The sequence below is a fragment of the Hypanus sabinus genome, chromosome 4 (genome assembly GCF_030144855.1).
Source record: "Hypanus sabinus isolate sHypSab1 chromosome 4, sHypSab1.hap1, whole genome shotgun sequence".
NCBI classification, from domain to species: Eukaryota; Metazoa; Chordata; class Chondrichthyes; order Myliobatiformes; family Dasyatidae; genus Hypanus; species Hypanus sabinus.
Window position 1 is genome coordinate 77101636 of NC_082709.1, and position 24549 is coordinate 77126184.

At 52.0% G+C, this 24549-nt stretch overlaps 1 protein-coding gene across 4 annotated transcripts in view; it reads left to right on the top strand.

Moving 5' to 3' along the window:
• atg9a (ATG9 autophagy related 9 homolog A (S. cerevisiae)) overlaps positions 1 to 24549 on the top strand; it is a 44315-nt gene that overhangs the window by 3607 nt on the left and 16159 nt on the right. For 3 of the 4 annotated variants that reach the window (XM_059967465.1, XM_059967467.1, XM_059967466.1), the window contains 8 exons: positions 2139 to 2368; positions 5961 to 6004; positions 10572 to 10636; positions 11350 to 11511; positions 15986 to 16127; positions 17187 to 17935; positions 19395 to 19548; positions 22816 to 22995. In XM_059967465.1, the coding sequence (XP_059823448.1) occupies positions 2266 to 2368; positions 5961 to 6004; positions 10572 to 10636; positions 11350 to 11511; positions 15986 to 16127; positions 17187 to 17935; positions 19395 to 19548; positions 22816 to 22995 (1599 nt within the window). In that variant the 5' untranslated portion in view covers positions 2139 to 2265. Of the gene's footprint in view, positions 1 to 2138; positions 2369 to 5960; positions 6005 to 10571; positions 10637 to 11349; positions 11512 to 15985; positions 16128 to 17186; positions 17936 to 19394; positions 19549 to 22815; positions 22996 to 24549 lie in introns of those variants that run through there. The other variant, XM_059967468.1, reaches the window with a different exon arrangement.

A 24549-nucleotide genomic window follows, 5' to 3' on the forward strand; every position in this document is an offset into this window, starting at 1 on the left:
GTGTGTGTGGGTAGTCTTGTTTTGTCTGGTGGATTTGGAGCTCCTTTCCGGGGAACGTGCTAAGATGGTAGTGTGATATTAATACGCAGCAGCCTCTCCGGACTCTGGATTTGGGAATTGCCGACCGTTATGTGGATTTTCTGGTGTAGTCTGTTTTGTTGTGTGCTTTTGTGATATCATTCTGGAGGAAGGTTTCGATTTTTAACTGCATTGTAGTTGTGGTTTCTAAATGACAATAAACCAAAAACTGAAATTCGGTTTGCCCTTGTTACTGATCATCAACCACCAGTGTCCATTTTTAATCCACAGAAAGGTAATCCACTAACAGCAGCAGCATGAATGGCAAGCTGGGCTCTGTTTCTTGGAGGACACAATTACAAGATTGAAAATGACAAAAGAGGACATCCCTCTTGACATATTCTCCCTAATGCAAATCAAAAGCCTCCCTATTACGATAGAGATGATCCAAGGGGAAACCAGAAGAAAAACTCTCACTGTTTCAGGTCTACATGGCCACCCAAAACGGCTGGAAAGTGTGACGCAAACTCCAGTTCCCCCAGTGCCGGGATGAACTTGCCCTTGACTGGGGTTTCCTTATGTGGCAATTTGTAGTTGTTGTACCATCTAAACCGAGAGCTAAAGTGTAGGTCGAGCTACATGCTGGTCATCTAGGTGTGGTCAAAAATAAAACTGTTGGCTCAAGGCTTTGTCTGGGATAGATCAGTAGATCAAACAGCTTGCCATGCACTGTTAGGGATGCCAACATGTCTAGAAGGTGCTAAGAGCAGCGCCTCCCCATCCCTGGGAATGGCCCTCGTTGCCCTTGCAGAGGATTCATGTGGATTTTGCTGGATCATTGTCAAGAACGCGTTTGGATGCAGCTACCGAAGTGTTCCCAGTGGACTCCCCTACAGGCTTACACACCGTTGTGTTGAGAAGCCTCTTCTGAAGGACTGGGGTTCTGGAACACTTAGTCAGTGACAATGGACCACAGGTTGTTACAGAGCAGTTTCATTCCTGTAAATGAATGGAATAAGACGTATTACATCTGTACCACACCATTCTGCTACAAATGGCCAGGTGCAAAGGTCTGTCCAGGGTCTAAAGAACATGCTGTGAGCAATGTGGGCAGAACACACCACACTGACACTGAATCAGAAGCTCGTCACTTTCCTCCTTGCATATCACAATGCAGCACACTCCACAACCAGCAGATGTGCTGTTCCTGGGGTGTGCCTTCTGTTCACACTTGGATAGTCTCGAAGCCAACCTCAGAAGGAGTATGCAAGACAAACTGAGGGCTCCTCAAACAAAGAAGTTCAACGTTTCACTCCTGGACAAGCAGCTCTGGTGAGAGACGAGAGAAGTGATCAAAAGTGGGTACTTGGAAAAATTAAGGACAGAACTGGGCCACTGTCCTACACAGTGGGGTTTGTGTCTGGAGGCGAGACATTGACCAGTTGAGGAGAACTGAATCAATTGTTAGAGACGAAAGATGTCCAGAGTTGTCAGAACCGCTGCCTGCAGTGCCAGAGTCAACTCCTACTATCACCACGGAGGAGCCCCAGACCCTGAGATTGCCTTCACAGTTACAAATCTCTCCTGCCAAGCAGTGATCTCCCTTGTTAGGAAAGATGTTCAGAGGAAGAAATCCTTCATAGTGATTTAATCTTTAGGCCTGGATAGGACAATGTAAAGTTCACTATGCTGTGGATGTCTGTACATTCATTGTGCTAAAATAAATAAATGAAGGAATAAATAAATAAATGTGTGTTGATGTGTACGTATATATGTTTATATGCACTATATACGTGAATGTATGTAAGTTAGAGTTTATAGCTGAGCAGGAAGGAGCGTTGTGAATTTGATATATGAATAATAATGTTTGATTAAGCATTATTTGTTGTTTACACAATTGATAATGGGTTATATGTAGGAAGATTCTCAGGCGGGGGCGGGCATTCCCAGTGAAGGGTGGGTCGAGCCCTCAGCCAGCACCGTGGGAAAAGGAAAGTGAAAGCTGACTATCCGTGTGGCTGGCACCACATTGTTGTTCACGCCTCTGAAACACTGCTCCCTGCTCGCTTCCTGTTTCCGTACTATTATTCCACTGGTTTTACAGTATTTTCCCTCTCTAGGTGCCGGTTGCAGTTGTACAGACATTCATGGTGCCAGAGTGTGGTCAGTGTTGGGCTGGTTGAGGCTGACCCCTCGACTCTGGAACCTGTTACTGGTCCCACGGTGATGTGAGGGATGGATGTGTAGATGGCGGAGTTTAGCACCGAGTACCAGCGGCTACAGGGCTCCGACACCGACACCCCACCCGGTGAAGAGGAGCTGCTTGTTCACCAGGCCGATGGCAGCAAATGTAAGTCACACTTTCTCTCCCATCCTTATCCAATCCTTCGATGGGACTGTGGACGTGTTCTCTGATCCCCAACGGCGTTCACTAATGTTTGATTAGCACCACGGACTCTGTCTATGCTTCCCGCTAGCCAGCATAATCAACAATCCCTCCCACCCCAGACATTCTTCCTGCTCTCCCCCCTCCTGCTGGGCTGAAGATACGAAAGCCTGAAAGAATGTACCATGTATGAACTTTGTGCGGGGGCCTGGGAATACAGATCCATAATTCCCTGAAAGTGGAATCACAAGCAGACGGGGTTGTGAAGAGAGCTTTTGACACAGTGGCCTTAAGTCAGAGTGCCAAGTGTGGGAAAAGGGATGTTGTGTTGAAAGGCTGAGTCTGGACTACTGTCCGCAGTTCTGGTCACCACACAAGGGGAAGGTGGGTGCAGACGAGATTTGGTTTTGCTGACTTTGAGTGAAAGGCTGTTGTGGCACCATTCAACAAGATTTTCAATCTCCCTCCCATACTGATTTGTCACTACCTTTGATTTGGCCAGCACCAGTGGTGTCATCAGCAAACTTACTGTAAGTGTGGCATCAGAGCTTCGCTTAGCCACACAAGCAAAGCTAGAACAGGAGGCCAAGCACACAGCTTCATGTCAGACCTGTGCTGATGGTGACTGTGGACGAGGTGCTGTTGCCAATCCAAACAGACTGGGGTCGGCAAGTGCTTAGAGCATAAAACAGTGCAGTACAGGCCCACAATATTGTGCTGACCCTTTAACCTGAACTAACCTCCCCCTCCCATGTTGCCCTCCATTATCCTTTCATTCCTCAACCTATCTAAGAGTCTCTTAAATGCCCCTAGTGTATCTATCTCTACCACCACCTCTGGCAGGGTATTCCACACACCCAGCACTCTCCGTTTAAAAATCTACCATGGACATCCCCCACCCCATGCTTTCCTACAAACACATTCAAGTTTTGCCCCCTCATATTAGCCATTTCCACCCTGGGAAACAGTTTTTGACTGTCCACTTGATCTTTGTCTCTTATTACTTTGTGCCCCTCTGTGAAGCCACCTCTTATCTTTCATCACTCCAAAGAGAAAAGCGTAGCTCATTCAACCTGTCCTCATAAGACAAATTTTTCCCACCACGTGTACTTGCTTTTCAGATCTTTGCTTGTTCCTTCCACCTCTCTGTCTTTTTTTTGCTGTCTCGTGTCTTCACAAATTAATTTCCTTCCTGTCTTTGTAGATTAAGAGCTGCTCTCTGTGGCACACCACCCAATACATGTCGTGCCAGCCAGCAGGAAACCTACCTCAACCGTGTTTGTGACCAATCACAGAATCCCACTGTTATCATGTGCAATAGCCTTATCTAATGTTTTCTATTCATCTAGACCTGTGCTTAATTTATAGATTTCAAATCCCTCACTGGTCACGCCCTTAAGGTTAGGGAGCAGCACAATCTGCCTTTCAACACTTCCCTCAAAATTCAGAGTTCAAAAGTTTAAAGTAAATTTATTATCAAAGTGCATATATGTCACCATAAGCAACCGGCAGATTTACTTTCTTGCAGGCAACACTTTAAATACAAAGAAACAAAAATAATAATCGTAAATATCAGTCAGTATTGAGGAACATGAGCTGGAGAGTCCTTGGAATTGAGTCCATAGGTTGTGAGTAAATTTGAGAGTGAAGTTATCCTCTCTGGTTCAAGAGCCTGATGGTTAAAAGGTAATAACAATTTCTGAGCCTGGTGGTGTGGGCCCTGAGACCTCTGTACCTCTTTCCGGTTGGTAGCAGAAGAAGAGGGCATGGCCTGTGTGGTGTGGTCCCTGATGGTGGCTGCTGCTTTCCTGTGACAGCGCTCTGTGTAGATATGCTCACTGGTGGGGAGGGCTTTACCCATGATTGACTGGGCCATTTCCACTACTCTTTACCTGACAAAGGGTCTCGGCCGGAAACATCGACAGAGCTTCTTCTTATAGATGCTGTCTGGCCTGCTGTTTTCCACCAGCATTTTGTGTGTGTTGTTTGAATTTCCAGCGTCTGCAGATTTCCTCGTGTTTGCCTCCACTACTTTTTGCTGGTTTTTCCATTCAAGGGCATTGACCAAATCACTGGTTATCACATCAGAATCAGGTTTATTGTCATTGACGTCCATGGTGAAATGTGTTTCTTTGAAGTAACTGTGTAATGCAATACATAGAAATAACTACAAGAAATCTATAGTGTGAAAAGGGAGCAACATCGCGAAGTAGGAGCAAAATAGGTTCACAGATCATTCAGAAATCTGAGGGTGTAGCGGAACAAACTGTGAACCCAACAAGGGCAGGTGGAGGTAGCTCGCCAGGCAACATGTGGACGAGTTGGGCCAAGAGCCTCTTTCCATGCTCTAAGACTCTAGGACTCTAATCTCAGAGTAACACTTCACATTTTTATCCGTTAATTTCAGCTGCCGCCCATTCCGGTGTCCCCCAGAATCTGTCACTGTCCTTTACCTGGTTCACTCTGCTTCGGGTTGGGAATGTGCCCTGCACGAAGGCCTTAAAACTTCTAAAGAAACGGAGATTCCAGCACTTACCCTGGGATTCCACTCCTACTCTTGGGTGGTTAAAATTTCAGTCTGTTAGAAAACTCCCTGAACAGATTCCATCAGTGAGAGGGTTAACGCATGAGGAGCATTTGATGGTTCTGGGCCACAGTCACTGGGATGAGGAGGGATCTCATTGAAAACTATCAAATATTGAAAGGCCTAGATAGAGTGGATGTGGTGAGGATGTTTCCTGTATTAGGGGAGTCTAGGATGAGAGGGCACAGCCTCATCTAGAACAGAGTCAAAGAAGAATTTCTTTGCCAGAGGGTGGTGACCGTGGACATCTGTGGATGCCAAGTCACTGGGTATATTTAGAGATTGATAGGTTCTGGATGAGAGCATCAGAGGCTCTGGGTTAAATCGGGAGAAAAGGGTTGAGAGGGATAGTAAATCAGTCATGATGTAATGGCAGAGCAAGTTTGATGGGCTGAGTGGCCTAATTTTGCTCCTTGACTTACAGTCTTATAGTCTAACGTAGAACTGCTAAGACATAGAACTGCTGCTGCTCGGAATTGGGGAACACTGCAGGTGCTGAGCCTGACGGGGCCAACACGCAGCCATACTGTACTGCAGGGATCTAGCCCGAGCATTAGCTCCGCTAGTGCTGACCGGCTGAGTACTTCGAACAATCGCCTCGGGTGGGGAGGTGGCCAGCTTAACTATTACAGCACCAGTGACCCAGGTTCAGCTCCCTCTGCTGTCTGTAATGAGTCTGTTCCTTCTCCCCGTGACCGCCTGGGTTTCCTCCGGCTGCTCCGGTTTCCTCCCACAGTCCAAACATGTACCGGTTACTAGGTTAATCGGCCACGTGGCTGTAGCGTGAGCTCGTTGGGCCGCAAGGGCCGGTTACCACACTGTGTCTCTAAATGAACAAATAAAACAATCTGTTTTCACTGTGGATTTTGAACCTACGATGAACTTTGCACTTATTTATAGTTTAATTGGCTTTTCTCTGCTCCTTGAACCGAAGCTATTTCTAACTTCTATCATTCATTTCATTCCTTCCAGCTCCGTGGCATCACATTGAGAATCTGGACCTGTTCTTCTCCAGAATATCCAAGCATCGTGGCTGTTCCACCGGAATGGTGGAATCTGCCTGTTCCTGCAGCGTGCCTGATGCAGTTGTTTGTGTGTCTGTGTAATGTAGTGGAACTGCAGGTTGGCTGTTCTGTAGTTAAAGTGGGCAGCTGTATTGTCCTGTCCCCAGGGATGCCTGTACAGTGTCCGTCAGTCCCATCCCTCCCCCGGTGAGTGTCCGTCAGTCCTCTCCCCTGGGGATACCCGTACAATGTCTGTCAGTCCCCTCCTCGGCGATACCTGTACAGTGTCCGTCAGTCCCCTCCCCGGGGATACCCTGTACAGTGTCTGTCAGTCCCCTCCCCGGGGATACCCCGTACAGTGACAGTCCCCTCCTCGGCGATACCTGTACAGTGTCTGTCAGTCCCCTCCCCGGGGATACCCCGTACAGTGACAGAACCCTCCCCCGGCGATACCTGTACACGGTGTCTGTCAGTCCCCTCCCCGGGGATACCCCGTACAGTGTCTGTCAGTCCCCTCCCCGGGGATACCTGTACAGTGACAGTCCCCTCCCCTGGGGATACCCCGTACAGTGTCTGTCAGTCCCCTCCCCGGGGATACCCGTACAGTGTCTGTCAGTCCCCTCCCCGGGGATACCCGTACAGTGTCTGTCAGTCCCCTCCCCAGGGATGCCCCGTACAGTGACGGTCCCCTCCCTGGGGATACCCTGTACAGTGTCTGTCAGTCCCCTCCCCGGGGATACCTGTACAGTGTCCGTCAGTCTCCTCCCCCGGGGATACCTGTATGGTCTCTGTCAGTCCCCTCTCCCTGAGAGATAGCTGTACACGGTGTCTGTCAGTCCCCTCTCCCTGAGAGATAGCTGTACACAGTATCTGTCAGTCCCCTCCCTGAGAGATAGCTGTACACGGTGTCTGTCAGTCCCCTCCCTGAGAGATAGCTGTACACAGTGTCTGTCAGTCCCCTCCCTGAGAGATAGCTGTACACGGTGTCTGTCAGTCCCCTCCCTGAGAGATAGCTGTACACGGTGTCTGTCAGTCCCCTCTCCCTGAGAGATAGCTGTACACAGTGTCTGTCAGTCCCCTCTCCCTGAGAGATAGCTGTACACGGTGTCTGTCAGTCCCCTCCCTGAGAGATAGCTGTACACGGTGTCTGTCAGTCCCCTCCCTGAGAGATAGCTGTACACGGTGTCTGTCAGTCCTCTCCCTGAGAGATAGCTGTACACAGTGTCTGTCAGTCCCCTCCCTGAGAGATAGCTGTACACGGTGTCTGTCAGTCCCCTCTCCCTGAGAGATAGCTGTACACGGTGTCTGTCAGTCCCCTCTCCCTGAGAGATAGTTGTACACAGTGTCTGTCAGTCCCCTCTCCCTGAGAGATAGCTGTACACAGTATCTGTCAGTCCCCTCTCCCTGAGAGATAGCTGTACACGGTGTCTGTCAGTCCCCTCTCCCTGAGAGATAGCTGTACACAGTGTCTGTCAGTCCCCTCTCCCTGAGAGATAGCTGTACACAGTGTCTGTCAGTCCCCTCCCTGAGAGATAGCTGTACATGGTGTCTGTCAGTCCCCTCCCTGAGAGATAGCTGTACACGGTGTCTGTCAGTCCTCTCCCTGAGAGATAGCTGTACACAGTGTCTGTCAGTCCCCTCCCTGAGAGATAGCTGTACACGGTGTCTGTCAGTCCCCTCTCCCTGAGAGATAGCTGTACACGGTGTCTGTCAGTCCCCTCTCCCTGAGAGATACCTGTACACGGTGTCTGTCAGTCCCATCCCTGAGAGATAGCTGTACACGGTGTCTGTCAGTCCCCTCTCCCTGAGAGATAGCTGTACACGGTGTCTGTCAGTCCCCTCTCCCTGAGAGATACCTGTACACGGTGTCTGTCAGTCCCATCCCTGAGAGATAGCTGTACACGGTGTCTGTCAGTCCCCTCTCCCTGAGAGATAGTTGTACACGGTGTCTGTCAGTCCCATCCCTGAGAGATAGCTGTACACGGTGTCTGTCAGTCCCCTCCCTGAGGATACCTGTACACAGTGTCTGTCAGTCCCATCCCTGAGGATACCTGTACACAGTGTCTGTCAGTCCCCTCCCTGAGGATACCTGTACACAGTGTCTGTCAGTCCCCTCCCTGAGAGATAGCTGTACACGGTGTCTGTCAGTCCCCTCTCCCTGAGAGATACCTGTACAGTGTCTGTCAGTCCCCTCCCCGGGGATAACTGTACACGTTGTCTGTCAGTCCCCTCCCTGAGGATACCTGTACACGGTGTCTGTCAGTCCCCTCTCCCTGAGAGATAGCTGTACACGGTGTCTGTCAGTCCCCTCCCTGAGAGATAGCTGTACACGGTGTCTGTCAGTCCCCTCCCTGAGAGATAGCTGTACACGGTGTCTGTCAGTCCCCTCCCTGAGAGATAGCTGTACACGGTGTCTGTCAGTCCCCTCTCCCTGAGAGATAGCTGTACACGGTGTCTGTCAGTCCCCTCTCCCTGAGAGATAGCTGTACACGGTGTCTGTCAGTCCCCTCTCCCTGAGAGATAGCTGTACACGGTGTCTGTCAGTCCCCTCCCTGAGAGATAGCTGTACACGGTGTCTGTCAGTCCCCTCCCTGAGAGATAGTTGTACATGGTGTCTGTCAGTCCCCTCTCCCTGAGAGATAGCTGTACACGGTGTCTGTCAGTCCCCTCCCTGAGAGATACCTGTACACGGTGTCTGTCAGTCCCCTCCCTGAGAGATAGTTGTACATGGTGTCTGTCAGTCCCCTCTCCCTGAGAGATAGCTGTACACGGTGTCTGTCAGTCCCCTCTCCCTGAGAGATAGCTGTACACGGTGTCTGTCAGTCCCCTCTCCCTGAGAGATAGCTGTACACGGTGTCTGTCAGTCCCCTCTCCCTGAGAGATAGCTGTACACGGTGTCTGTCAGTCCCCTCCCTGAGAGATAGCTGTACACGGTGTCTGTCAGTCCCCTCCCTGAGAGATAGTTGTACACGGTGTCTGTCAGTCCCCTCCCTGAGAGATAGCTGTACACGGTGTCTGTCAGTCCCCTCCCTGAGAGATAGCTGTACACGGTGTCTGTCAGTCCCCTCCCTGAGAGATAGCTGTACACGGTGTCTGTCAGTCCCCTCTCCCTGAGAGATAGCTGTACACGGTGTCTGTCAGTCCCCTCTCCCTGAGAGATAGCTGTACACGGTGTCTGTCAGTCCCCTCCCTGAGAGATAGCTGTACACGGTGTCTGTCAGTCCCCTCCCTGAGAGATAGCTGTACAAGGTGTCTGTCAGTCCTCTCCCTGAGAGATAGCTGTACACAGTGTCTGTCAGTCCCCTCCCTGAGAGATAGCTGTACACGGTGTCTTTCAGTCCCCTCTCCCTGAGAGATAGCTGTACACAGTGTCTGTCAGTCCCCTCTCCCTGAGAGATAGTTGTACACAGTGTCTGTCAGTCCCCTCTCCCTGAGAGATAGCTGTACACAGTGTCTGTCAGTCCCCTCTCCCTGAGAGATAGCTGTACACGGTGTCTGTCAGTCCCCTCTCCCTGAGAGATAGCTGTACACAGTGTCTGTCAGTCCCCTCTCCCTGAGAGATAGCTGTACACAGTGTCTGTCAGTCCCCTCCCTGAGAGATAGCTGTACATGGTGTCTGTCAGTCCCCTCCCTGAGAGATAGCTGTACACGGTGTCTGTCAGTCCTCTCCCTGAGAGATAGCTGTACACAGTGTCTGTCAGTCCCCTCCCTGAGAGATAGCTGTACACGGTGTCTGTCAGTCCCCTCTCCCTGAGAGATAGCTGTACACAGTGTCTGTCAGTCCCCTCTCCCTGAGAGATAGCTGTACACGGTGTCTGTCAGTCCCCTCTCCCTGAGAGATACCTGTACACGGTGTCTGTCAGTCCCATCCCTGAGAGATAGCTGTACACGGTGTCTGTCAGTCCCCTCTCCCTGAGAGATAGCTGTACACGGTGTCTGTCAGTCCCCTCTCCCTGAGAGATACCTGTACACGGTGTCTGTCAGTCCCATCCCTGAGAGATAGCTGTACACGGTGTCTGTCAGTCCCCTCTCCCTGAGAGATAGTTGTACACGGTGTCTGTCAGTCCCATCCCTGAGAGATAGCTGTACACGGTGTCTGTCAGTCCCCTCCCTGAGGATACCTGTACACAGTGTCTGTCAGTCCCATCCCTGAGGATACCTGTACACAGTGTCTGTCAGTCCCCTCCCTGAGAGATAGCTGTACACGGTGTCTGTCAGTCCCCTCCCTGAGGATACCTGTACACGGTGTCTGTCAGTCCTCTCCCTGAGAGATAGCTGTACAGTGTCTGTCAGTCCCCTCTCCCTGAGAGATAGCTGTACACGGTGTCTGTCAGTCCCCTCCCCGGGGATAACTGTACACGGTGTCTCCATCATTTCATGGACTGATCCCTATCCTTAGACCTGCTCTCTTTAAGTGAGGTGTCTCCTTCAATTCACCTTTCTCAGCAATACGGAGTTAGAGTGAGTGTCTGTGATGTTTGCATCGAGGCGCGGTGGGGTTAAGGAGGGATGCTGGAGAACGTTTCGTGATGTGATGTGTCTGCAGACTGACCACAACCCTTTCCTTAACCATCTGTACATCTACCACCTGCATCAGAAGAATGGCTTCCTCTGCATGATACTCAGTGAAATGTTTGAGCTGGTGTAAGTTGTGCATTTCGATGTCACTAACCACAGTCCTATCACAACATTGGAAACGGGTGCAGGCCATTTCCACCTTCTGCCCCACCACAACCCCACCCTGCTCTACCGTCCCCTGCCCTGCCGCACCTCTGCCACTGAGGCTTCGCCTTTCGAGGATGGTCTCGAAGCTGGGGAGGCTAGTGCCGACGATGGTGCTGGCTGTCTGCAACGCTCCACAGCTTTCTCCAATCCTGTGTCGTGGCCCCTCCATACCAGCCAGTGATGCAACCAGTCAGAGTCAGTAGAAGTTTGTTAGAGTCTTGCTGACACACCAAACCTCCTCGGGCGACTAATGAAACAGAATCAGAATAAGGTCTGTTATGACTCAGAAATTTATTGATTTACGGCGGCAGTACAGTGTGTAAAACGTAAAAAAAGTTACTGCAAGTTACAATGGGGCACCAGGTAGCGTGACACTGTTACAGCTTGGGGTGTCAGAGTTCACAGTTCAGAGTTCTCTTCTGGCAATTTACGTAAGAAAGTTTGTACGGCCTTCCCGTGACCACGTGGGTTTCCTCCCACAGTCCAAAGACGTACTGGTTAGTAGGTTAATTGGTCACTGTAAATTAAATAAGAAATAAATGTTGCTGGACATTGTTAAGGGATCTCGGTGTTGTATCAGCCCCCAGGAACCTCCTGCCTGTGAAAGCTCAGACTTCTCTCTTGTTTTACAGGCAATTTGTTTTTGTCGTTGCGTTCACGACCTTCCTGGTAAACTGCGTTGATTATGACATTCTGTTTGCCAACAAGGTGCTGAACAGCACTCACCACAGCAACCAGGTGGTCAAGGTGACTCTGCCTGATGCCTTCTTGCCCCCACACACCTGCACTGCCAGGTAAGGAGCTCTGCTAAGTCGGTGTGGTGGGGGGGGGGGGAGGGATGGTTGAACTGTCCCACCCCACTGGGCACCGCACCATCCGCCGGAGCTGTGGTAAGTTTGGGGGAGGGGGATGAAATCTCACCTCTCAGGTGCCTCACCCACACACCTGCGTGGCCAGGTAAGGAGCTATATTCTGTCGGAGGTGGGGGGGAATAGTACTGTCTCATCTCACAAGTCCACACTTATCACGTGGGATGGTTCCTGCCCTGTCTCAGGCAGGTCACGAGGCTGTTCTGCCATTCAATCCAGTTGTAACTGGTGTGACAAATTCAAAATGCTGGAAGAACTCAGCAGGTCAGGCAGCATTCGTGGAAATGAATGAACGGTTGATGTTTCAGGTCGAGACCCTTCTTCAGGACTGGAAAGGAAGGGGGAAGATGGCAGAATAAAAAGTTGTGGGAAGAGAAGAAGGATAGCTAGAAGGTGATGGGGGAAGGCAAAGGGTTGGAAATGAAGGAATCTGATAGGAGAGGAGAGTGGACTATAGGAGAACAGGAGAAGGAGGGGCACTGGGGGAGGTGATGGGCAGGTGAGGAGAAGAGGTAAAAGGCCAGAGTGGGGAATAGAAGAGGAAAGGAGGAGGGGAAAAAGTTAGAAGCAGATTAGGAATGAGAATAGAAATTCAGATGATACTGGCCCTCATTCCATCTCTATCCCTGTAGCCCTAGTATTGATTCATCCTTGCCTTGAACAAACTCACTCACTCTCCTGCTGCAGCTCCAATTCCAGAGATTCACCAGCTGGGAAATGAAATTCCCCGTCATCTCCATCTTAAATAGATAGACCTCAGTCTGAAGCTCAACAGCTGGGGTGCTACGGAGGCTTAACAGTTAGAGCAACCCTTTACAGTGCCAGCTGTAAGACTGGGATTACATTACTGCTGCTGTCTGTAAGGGGTTTGTACGTTCTCCCTGTGACCTTTTGTCTCCTGGTGCTCCAGTTTCCTCCCGTATTCCAAAGACGTACGGGTTAGTGTTAGTCAGTTGCGGGCATGTTATGTTGGCACCGGAAGTGTAGTGACAATTGTGGGCTGCCCCCAGCACATCCTCGGACTGTATTGGTCGTTGACACAAATGATGCATTTCACTGTATGTTTCAATATTTCAACATAGATGTGACCAATAAAGCCAATCTTTATCTTTAATCTTTTAATCAACTGGATGAGAACAAGACAGATCACCACTTCAATAGAAAAACCTGAAGAGCAGAGGATCTGTTGGTCAGAGAGTCTGGGTTTGCAGAGAGACCCGGGTACTCGTTTATCTCTGATAGAACAGGTACTTTAATGGAGCCATTGGGTGCTACGGCAAAGGAACAGGCTCCTCGGCTCAGCTCATCCACGCTGAACGCAATTCCTATTCATACAAATCCCATGTTTAGCCTAGCTTTCCTATCCTCTACCTGCCCAAATGCTGAAACACTGTGAATGTACCTGCCTCAACCACCTCCTCTTGCAGCGTGTTCCATAAAGGTTGGCTTTTCTTACATCAAATCACTGAAACATGCAGTAAAATGCGTCATTTGCTTCACCAATCAGCACAGTCCGAGGATGTGCTGTGGGCAGCCCGCAAGCGTTGCTGTAACTTACTAACCCTAACCTGTGTGTCTTCAGAATGTGGGAGGAAGCCCATGTGGCCACGAGGAGAGTGTACTACCTCCTTACAGATTGAATCCTGTAAAGCATTACACTAGCTGCTATGCTCACCATGCCACCCAGCACCCTCTGTGTAGAAAAGCATGGCCCTCATGTTCCTTTTAAATTTAAAATATCTTCCCCTCTCCGCTATAACCTTTAGTTTCATACCCCACCCCACAAAATGACTGACCATCCAGCCTATCTATACCATTTAGTTTCATACCCTCCCCCCTGGAAAATTCCTTTATTTTCATACCCCCAATGGAAAAAAACTGACCATCCAGCCTACCTATATCCTATACCCTTTAGCCTCATACTTCCCCTCAGAAGAAGACTGACCATCCAGGCTATCTATACCTTTTAGCTTCATTCCCCCCTCCCCCCGGAAAAAGACCATCCAGCCTATCTATACCCTTTAGTTTCATACTCCCCCCCCACCCCCACTGGAAAAAAGTAACTATCCAGTCTATCTATACCCTTTAGTTTCATACCCCCCCCAAAAAAGATTGACCATCCAGCCTTTCTATACCCCTGCTGATTTATATATTCTGTCCAGTTTCCCCTCAGCTTACAAAGCTCCAGAGAAAACAAGTTTGTCCAACTTCTCCTTAGAGCGAATGCACTGTAATCCAGACAGCATCTTCAATCCCTGTCCCCAAAGCCTCCACATGCTCTCTGTAATGGGACGACCAGCACTGCACACTATACTGAAGTGCAGTCTTACCAAAGTCATACTTAGCTGGAACATGACTTCCCAATTATTGTACTCAATGGGATTCATTTCAGATTTATTTATCATGTTTACATTGGAACATACAGTTTACGGCATCATTTGCGTCAACAATCAACGCAACCGGATGTGCTGGGGGCAGCCTACAAGAGCTGCCACTTACTCTCGTACCAATATGAAGCGTGCCCGCAGTGTTCAGGAGAACAACGGCAGCAACACCAAAACAAGTCCCTTTGCAACCCTACCACCCGCCCAGACAGGCCAGCTCTGTCCTCCATTCCTTCGTTCCGTTTGATCTGTGGAGTGATTGTGTTGATTTGGTCCATACCCCGAGTCTGGACAACAGAAAGCTTGTCTCAACAAGTCGCAGACACTTCCAGTAGGGTGTGGTGGGGCTGATGTGGGGCGATAATTCCCCTGGTGAAGGTGTCTAGACCACGGAGAGGGTGCTGGCCATTCAGGATGGAGTGCAGAGTAATTGGTGTCATTAGGTGGATGGTGAACCCTTGGAATTCTCCTACTGAGAAGTCCGGGAGGTTCGGTCATGGTGTTTGCTGGGTTGGTGCAGGGAAGCAGCACTGAGGTGAGCGATCAGAGTGGAGCAGTAGCACGAGGGGCGGAATGGCCTCCTGCTTTCTCGAGTCCCTACGATGTGACCCAACTCCCTGTGCCTGAAAGAAGTGCGAAATACCTGGTTAAACCACTTGGAATATCGTGCTCAGTTCTGGTCACCTCTTTGTAGGAAGGAGGTGGAAACTTTGGAGAGGGTGCAGAGGAGATTTACAGGATGCTGCCTGGATTAGAGAGCACGTCTTAATGAGGATAGGTTGAGCAAGCTGGGGCTTTGCTGTTTGGAGCAAAGGAGAACGAAAGATAACTTGATAAAGGTTCATAAGCCGATAAGAGGCATCGATAAAGTCAGTATCAGAGACTTTCTCCCCAGGGTGGAAATGGCTAATGCAGGGGGGCATGATTTTAAGATGACCAGAGGAGATGTCAGAGGTAGGTTTTTACGCAGAGCATGGTGTGTGTGTGGAACACCCTGCCAGGGGTGGTGCTGGAGGCAGATACATCTGGGCATTTAAGATCCTCTTAGATATGCACAAGGGTGATAGAAAAATGGAGGGTTTTGTAGGAGAGAAGAGTTAGCTTGATCTTACAGTAGGATAAACGATTGGCACACATCATGGGTCGAAGGGCCCGGACTGAGCTGTAATGTTCTAAGTGACCCAGCTCTTTGTGAGCAGATCGATTCAGTGGGAGATCTACCTACGGCATAGGGAATGGGCCATTTAGTCCAATTCATCCATGCAGGCCCGAGAGACCTTTCTGTATTAATCCCTTCACTCAGCACTTGGCCGTGGCCATGTACGCCTGGGAGGTTTAAGAGTTTCTTAAATGCTGTCAGTAATACCCCCACATGTTAATTGAAGCTCTGTTTGTCAAATTTTCTGGTTATACCTGTTCCATTCTGACACGTTCTGTCCTCTGGATATGATTCCTCCTGTAATTGACTCTCCAGTGAACTACCGTTCTGAGAGCCCATTCTCCTTCCAGCTGTTTGAACCGTCCTTGTGAATGCAGGGAGTGATTCGAATCTGGAATGTACTTTGGAGGTGTAACTGAGCGATGGAGATAATTACAGCTGTAGAGCCGTATGGCACAGTAACGGGGCCAACAATGGCAACACAGTCAGAAGGGAACTGAATTTGAAAAGGAAATAGCAATGAGGAGAGGGACTAACTAGACAGTTTATGTAGAACTTACACTGTTGAATAGGGTAGATGGCTTCCTTCTCAGCTATTACATTAACCCTGAGGCCTAGAAACAGCACCAGCAAACCCACTCCCCCGGTCCCTCACTGGTTAACATGCAACCCGTCCCACCTTCTCCAGAAATGTTTCCAGTGATCCAGGGAGATAAGGCCCACTAGCTCCCCTTCCTCACCATCCCTTCAGCCACTTCAGTGGGCTGGAGTCACACAGTGACCATCGGTAGAGGGCCCGAGTGCCTTTGTATTAGTGAGGTTAGGAATCTCACTGTTAGCCCTCCTATGTTCCCAGGATCCGTCAAAATGTGCTGATGGTGGTCGTCCTTCTGACAGCTGGAGTCTTCTGGGTCCATCGTCTGGTGAAGTTCATCTATAACGTCTGCTGCTACTGGGAGATCAGGGCATTTTACAAAAATGCCCTCAAGATACCCATGGTAGGTCCTTGCCCTGTTTTGTCCTTTTCTCAGAGCCTTCCTCCAAGGTTACCTTGCTTGAGATTAGATGATTGTTCCCAGTATAAGATGGTAAGAGGCACAGGTCAAGTGGACAGCCAGAGACAGTGACAGAGTGGCTGAGTTTGCAGATGATACAAAGACAGGTGGAGCTGAGGAAGCAGGGATTCTGCAGAGGGTCTCAGACAGATTAGGAGAATGGGCAAAGGAAGTGACAGGTGGAATATATTTGTATGGCCATACGCCTTGGTAGCAGGAGTAAAGGTTTAGACTGTTTTCTAAATGGAGAAAATTCAGAAGTCAAGTGGACTATGAGGTTCTTGTGCAAGATTACCAAAAGGAAGACAAATACAATGCTGGCATTCATTTGGAGAGAATTAGATTACAAAAGCAAGGATGTAAAGCTGAGCCTTTATAAACATTGGTCAGACCCCTCCTGGAGTATTGAGAGCAGTTTTGGGCCCTTTATCTAAGAAAGGATGTGCTGACTTTGGAGAGGGTTCAGAGAAGTTTCACAAGAATGAGTTGGGAATGAAAGGGTTAACATGAGAGTTTGATGGCTCTGAGTTTGAACTCACTGGAGTTTAGAAGAGTGAAATCTATTGAATACTTAAAGGACTAGATAGAGTGGACGTGGTAAGGATGTTTCCTATATTGGGAGAGTCTAGCACCAGAGGGCGCAGCTCAGAATAGAGGGACATCCCTTTAGAACATAGTTGAGGAGGAATTTCTTTTAGCCAGTAGGTGATGAATCTGTGGAATTCATTGCCACAGATGGCTGTGGAGGCCAGATCACTGGGTATGTTTAAATCGGAGGTTGATAGGCTTTAGATTAATCCGGGTGTTAATGGTTATGGGAGAAGGCTGGAGAACGGGGTTGAATCAGCCTGGACGGAATGGCGGAGCAGACTTGACTGGCGGAAATGCCAAATTCAGCTCTATTACCGGCTGGCTGGAGGTGCAGACCGGAGGAGGGATGGGAATGGGAGGTGGGTGATCTGGGGGAAGGGTCCCTGAGGACTGAAGCTGTCTGTGTTTCAGGCCCACGTGCCCTACTACAGCTGGCAGGAGGTGCAGTCCCGCATCATCCAGGCGCAGCGGGAACACCTGATGTGCATCCAGAAGCGGGAACTCAGCGAGCTGGACATCTACCACCGCATCCTTCGCTTCAACAACTACATGGTGGCAATGATCAACAAGTCCCTGTTGCCCGTCCGCTTCCGGCTCCCGCTCCTCGGGGAGCTGGTCTTCTACACCCGCGGCCTCCGGTACAACTTTGAACTGATCTTCCTGTGGGGGCCGGGCTCCCTCTTCCTCAACGAGTGGAGCCTCAAGCCGGAGTACAAGAAGGCGGTGAACCGGCAGGAGCTGGCCCAGCGTCTCAGTGGCCGCATCCTATGGATTGGCATCACCAATCTCCTGCTGTGCCCGCTCGTCCTGGTGTGGCAGATCCTCTACGCCTTCTTCAGCTACGCCGAGGTAATTAAGCGCGAGCCGGGCAGCCTGGGGGCCCGCTGCTGGTCACTCTACGGCCGCTGCTACCTGCGGCATTTCAACGAGCTGGACCACGAGCTGCAGTCGCGTCTCGGCCGGGGCTACAAGGCTGCCTCCAAGTATATGAGCTGCTTTCTGTCGCCCCTGCTCACCGTGCTGGCCAAGAACGTGGCCTTCTTCGCCGGCTCCATCCTGGCTGTGCTCATCACCCTCACCGTCTACGACGAGGACGTCCTGGCCGTGGAGCACGTGCTCACCACCATTACCCTGCTCGGCCTCTGTGTCACTGTGTGCAGGTGGGGCTCTGGGGCTCCTCGGAAGGGGGGGGAGCGAGTGGGGGTCCGGAAGGGAGGGAGACTCCGAGGGCAGCTTCCCACTGTATACTGTGAGGGGGTTGGTACAGAGGGAGGGTCACACTGTGAGGGGTTGGTACAGAGGGAGGGTCTCACTGTGAGGGGGTTGGTACAGAGGGAGTGTTTCACTGTGAGGGGTTGGTACAGAGGGAGGGTCTCACTGTGAGGGGGTTGGTACAGAGGGAGGGTCTCAATGTGAGGGGTTGGTACAGAGGGAGGGTCACACTGTGAGGGGGTTGGTACAGAGGGAGTGTCTCACTGTGAGGGGTTGGTACAGAGGGAGGGTCTCAATGTGAGGGGTTGGTACAGAGGGAGTGTCTCACTGTGAGGGGGTTGGTACAGAGGGAGTGTTTCACTGTGAGGGGTTGGTACAGAGGGAGTGTCTCACTGTGAGGGGGTTGGTACAGAGGGAGTGTCTCACTGTGAGGGGTTGGTACAGAGGGAGTGTCTCACTGTGAGGGGTTGGTACAGAGGGAGTGTCTCAATGTGAGGGGTTGGTACAGAGGGAGTGTCTCACTGTGAGGGGGTTGGTACAGAGGGAGTATCTCACTGTGAGGGGTTGGTACAGAGGGAGTGTCTCACTGTGAGGGGTTGGTACAGAGGGAGGGTCTCACTGTGAGGGGGTTGGTACAGAGGGAGTGTCTCACTGTGAGGGGTTGGTACAGAGGGAGGGTCTCACTGTGAGGGGGTTGGTACAGAGGGAGTGTCTCACTGTGAGGGGTTGGTACAGAGGGAGGGTCTCAATGTGAGGGGTTGGTACAGAGGGAGTGTCTCACTGTGAGGGGGTTGGTACAGAGGGAGTGTTTCACTGTGAGGGGTTGGTACAGAGGGAGTGTCTCACTGTGAGGGGGTTGGTACAGAGGGAGTGTCTCACTGTGAGGGGTTGGTACAGAGGGAGTGTCTCACTGTGAGGGGTTGGTACAGAGGGAGTGTCTCACTGTGAGGGGTTGGTACAGAGGGAGGGTCTCACTGATGGGTTAGTACATTTTTCCCGCTAACGCGGGCTCTTGCTGTGCGGTGTTTGACTGTGGGGCATCCTGAGGGCATGGGTTTGGGAGGAGCCGGGGTGAGGGGGGGGATGTCTGAGTTGTTGGCAGAGTGAAGTTGTGCCATTCTGGGGGGTGGGGGTTGAATTGGAGGCCAGAGTGGGGACTGATGCTTCCTGGTTTATGGGTTTTATCCCTGATTAACACGTGGTATTTTGCAGTCCTGTGGGCTTGAGGGGGGCAGGGTTGGACCGGGGTCGGAGTTCATACCAGTGCTGTCCCCCATGTTTACGGGTGTGGTTTCTGTTTTATCACTGATAAACACACAGTGTTGTTGTGCCTTGAGGAGGGGTGGAATTGGGAACTGATGTTCTCCCCCCCTTCCCCCAGGTTTATGGTTTTATCTCTGTCTGCAGGTGTTTTATCCCTGATAAGCACGAGGTGTCGTGTCCGGAGCAGCTGCTGAAGGTGGTGCTGTCCCACGTACATTACATGCCTGACCACTGGCAGGGAGCTGCCCACCGCTACGAGACCAGGGACCAGTTCGCTCAGCTCTTCCAGTACAAAGCTGTAAGGACACGCTGCGTGCCCTGCTGGTCCCAGCGCTGGGGGTCTGTGTATTAAACAGCTCCAGCAGGCAGCATTGTTGCGCTGTGTGGCCTGCGTATGTGCACTGCCGGCCTGCACATTGTGGTCTGTGTATGTGCACTGCTGGCCCGCGCAGTGTGATCTGTGTTTGTGCGTTGCTGGTCTGTGTATGTGCACTGCTGGCCCGTGTAGTGTGATCTGTGTTTGTGCTTTGCTGGCCTGCATATGTGCACTGCCAGCCTGCACAGTGTGATCTGTGTATGTGCACTGCTGGCCCGTGTAGTGTGATCTGTGTTTGTGCTTTGCTGGCCTGCGTATGTGCACTGCCAGCCTGCACAGTGTGATCTGTGTATGTGCACTGCTGGCCCACACAGTGTGATCTGTGTTTGTGCTTTGCTGGCCTGCATATGTGCACTGCCGGCCTGCACAGTGTGGTCTGTGTATGTGCACTGCTGGCCCACACAGTGTGATCTGTGTTTGTGCTTTGCTGGCCTGCGTATGTGCACTGCCGGCCTGCACAGTGTGGTCTGTGTATGTGCACTGCTGGCCCACGCAGTGTGATCTGTGTTTGTGTATTGCTGGCCTGCGTATGTGCACTGCCGACCTGCACAGTGTGGTCTGTGTATGTGGAATACAATATCTGTGTAGTCACAGGCCTGTGGGGTGCGAGCCAGCTGGAAGCAGTGGGGATGGACACAGATGTGAGCTGGGAGCTCGACTAAATCCAGATTACATCAGGAACAAACTGTAAAACTATAGACAAGAGACAGTAGGTGCAGGAGTAGGCCATTCGGCCCTTCTAGCCAGCACCGCCATTCACTGTGATCATGGCTGATCATACACAATCAGTACCCCGTTCCTGCCCTCTCCCCATATCCCTTGACCCCGCTATCTATCTGACTCTCTCTTGAATGCATCCAGAGACTTGGCCTCCACTGCCTTCTGGGGCAGAGCATTTCACATATCCACCACTCTCTGGGTGAAAAAGTTCTTCCGCATTTCTGTTCTAAATGGCCTACCCCTTATTCTTAAACTGTGGCCTCTAGTTCTGGACATGCTTCCCGCCTCCAGTGTGTCCAATCCCTTAATAATCTTATATGTTTCAATCAGATCCCCTCTCATCCTTCTAAATTCCAGTGTCCAGTTTCCCAATGGTCCGGATGTAGGTGTGAAGGTTGGCTTGTGATGAAAATGTGGACAGAGTTTTAGAGTGTTACAGCATAGAAACAGACCCTTCACACAGCTAGTCCACACCAAATTGTTATCCTGCCCAGTCCCAACAACCCACATCCAGACCATAGCCCCCCCATATCCCTCCCATCCATGGACCAATCCAGATTTCTCTTAAATGTTGAAATCAAGCCTGCATCCACCACTTCAGCTGGCAGCTCGTTCCACTCTCACCACCCTCTGAGTGAAAGAGTTGCCCTCAAGCACTTGGCCTTTTACCCTGACCAACACTGAGATGAAACTTGGGGGCAATCTTCTGTAGTGACCAGCCAACGAGAATGTCGGACTGAAGAGTCAACTTTATTTATTTATCACATGCACATCCAAAATATAAACTTGAGAATGTAAGGATAGAAGTCAGGAACAAGGAAGGTGCAGGCACTCTGATGTTGTTACACTGTAGACTTCCCAATAGAACATAGAACTCTGCAGCTCAATACAGGCCCTTCGGCCCACAATGTTGTGCTGACCCTTTAGCCTACTCTAAGATCAATGTAACGCTTCTGTCCCACAAAACCCTCCACTTTTCTACCATCCATGTGCTTGTCTCAGAGTCTCTTAAAAGTCCCTAATGTGTCTGCCTCTCCCACTTCCCGGGCAGTGTGCTCTACACACCCACCACCCTGTGTGTGGAAAGCCTACATCTGACATCCGCCGCCCCCCCCCCCCCCAATACTTTCCTCCAAGCACTTTAAAATTATGCCCCCTCTTGCTAACCACTTCCGTCCTGGGAAAAGGACGCTCACTGTCCACTCGACCTATGCCTCTTATCATCGCATACCCCTCTATCAGGACACCTCTCGCATACACCTCTATCAGGTCACCACTCGGATACACCTCTATCAGGTCACCACTCGCATACACCTCTATCAGGTCACCACTCGCATACACCTCTATCAGGACACCCCTCGCATACACCTCTATCAGGTCACCTCTCGCATACACCTCTATCAGGTCACCTCTCGCATACACCTCTATCAGGTCACCCCTCGCATACACCTCTATCAGGTCACCTCTCGCATACACCTCTATCAGGTCACCTCTCGCATACACCTCTATCAGGTCACCCCTCGCATACACCTCTATCAGGTCACCTCTCGCATACACCTCTATCAGGTCACCCCTCGCATACACCTCTATCAGGTCACCTCTCATCCTTCAGTTCAAAGAGAAAAGTCCTAGCTCACTCAACCTATCCTCACAATGCATGCTCCCTAATGCAGACAACATCCTGGTAAGCTCCCACTTAGCCCTCCATTTTTCAACAGTGGATGGCAGGCTGCAGGTGTTGTGCAGGGGACGGGGGTCGAGTGTGGCCCGGGAGTGGTTGGTGTGGGGCAGCCGGTGGTGATGTGACGTCGAAGGGTGTCGAGTGTGGCCCGGTAGTGTTTGGTGTGGGGCAGCCGGTGTTGTGCAGTGGACGGGGGTCGAGTGTGGCCCGGGAGTGGTTGGTGTGGGGCAGCCTGTGTTGTGCAGTGGACGGGGGTCGAGTGTGCCCGGGAGTGGTTGGTGTGGGGCAGCCGGTGGTGATGCGACGTCGAAGGGGGTCGAGTGTGGCCCGGGAGTGGTTGGTGTGGGGCAACCTGTGTTGTGCAGGGGACGGGGGTCGAGTGTGGCCCGGGAGTGGTTGGTGTGGGGCAGCCGGTGTTGATGTGACGTCGAAGGGGGTCGAGTGTGGCCCGGTAGTGTTTGGTGTGGGGCAGCCGGTGTTGTGCAGTGGACGGGGGTCGAGTGTGGCCCGGGAGTGGTTGGTGTGGGGTAGCCGGTGTTGTGCAGTGGATGGGGGTTGAGTGTGGCCCGGGAGTGGTTGGTGTGGGGCAGCCGGTGTTGTGCAGTGGATGGGGGTCGAGTGTGGCCCGGGAGTGGTTGGTGTGGGGCAGCCGGTGTTGATGTGACGTCGAAGGGGGTCCAGTGTGGCCCAGGAGTGGTTGGTGTGGGGCAGCCGGTGTTGTGCAGTGGATGGGGGTCTGTGAACAGCTGTGAGCCCTGGACTGAATCCGCACTGTTTGTAACTGATAGGTGTTCATTCTGGAGGAGCTGATCAGCCCCATCGTCACCCCGTTCATCCTGATCTTCAGTCTGAGGAACAAGTCCCTCGAGATCATCGACTTCTTCCGCAACTTCACCGTGGAGGTGGTGGGAGTAGGAGACACCTGCTCCTTCGCTCAGATGGACATCCGGCATCACGGTCACCCTGCAGTAGGTGCCCCACCCCTCGTCGAGTCCAAGGCTCCACACTGACCCCCTCACCCCTTGCCAACTGAAACTTTGTCCCTGCCCCCCCCACCATCTCCGTCCCAGACCTCAGTCTCTCCCAGCGCCTCTGTCCCAGACCCCAGACTCCCCACTATCTCCGTCCCAGACCCCAGTCTCTCCCAGCGCCTCTGTCGCAGACCCCAGACTCCCCACCATCTCCGTCCCAGACCCCAGTCTCTCCCAGCGCCTCTGTCCCAGACCCCAGACTCCCCACTATCTCCGTCCCAGACCCCAGACTCCCCACCATCTCCGACCCAGACCACAGTCTCCCCCACCATCTCTGTCCCAGACCCCAGTCTCTCCCAGCGCCTCTGTCCCAGACCCCAGTCTCCCCCACCAACTCTGTACCAGACCCCAGTCTCCCCCAGCGCCTCTGTCCCAGACCCCAGTCTCCCCCAGCACCTCTGTCCCAGACCCCAGTCTCCCCAACCATCTCTGTCCCAGACCCCAGTCTCTCCCCCACCATCTGTCCCAGACCCCAGTCTCTCCCAGCACCTCTGTCCCAGACCCCAGCCTCCCAGCACCTCTGTCCCAGACCCCAGTCTCCCCCACCATCTCTGTCCCAGACCCCAGTCTCTCCCACCATCTCTGTCCCAGACCCCAGTCTCTCCCAGCGCCTCTGTCCCAGACCCCAGTCTCTCCCAGCGCCTCTGACCCGGACCCCAGTCTCCCCCACCATCTCTGTCCCAGACCCCAGTCTCCCCCACCATCTCTGTCCCAGACCACAGTCTCTCCCACCATCCCTGTCCCAGACCCCAGTCTCCCCCACCATCCCTGTCCCAGACCCCAGTCTCCCCCACCATCCCTGTCCCAGACCACAGTCTTTCCCACCTTCTCTGTTCCAGACCCCAGTCTCTCCCACCATCTCTGTCCCAGACCCCAGTCTCTCCCACCATCTCTGTTCCAGACCCCAGTCTCCCCCACCGCCTCTGTCCCAGACCCCAGTCTCCCCCACCATCTCTGTCCCAGACCCCAGTCTCCCCCACCATCTCTGTCCCAGACCCCAGTCTCCCCCACCGCCTCTGTCCCAGACCCCAGTCTCCCCCACCATCTCTGTCCCAGACCCCAGTCTCCCCCACCATCTCTGTCCCAGACCCCAGTCTCTCCCAGCGCCTCTGTCCCAGACCCCAGTCTCCCTCACCAACTCTGTCCCAGACCCCAGACTCTGCCACCGCCTCTGTCCTCTCCCCCACCCCTGAGCCCACCCTGCCTCTGTCCCTGTTCCTACATGTCTCTTGGCTCCTGCTACCTTTATTACGCCTAACTGTTGCCCCATCCTGCATTCCTCGGTCCCCAACACCTGTCCCTGCTCCAGTCCACTCCCCGGCCCTCAGCCTTACCACCTCTGTCTTAGAACCCAGTCCCCTCTGACTCCCCTCCCCACCCCATTTGTTTCTGAACACCCTACCAACCCACGACTGAGCACAGGGCTCAGTAGCGTTCCAAAAAAGCCTTGGGAAGGGTGTGTAGAGTGTGTGTAGAGTGCCCTCAGCAACC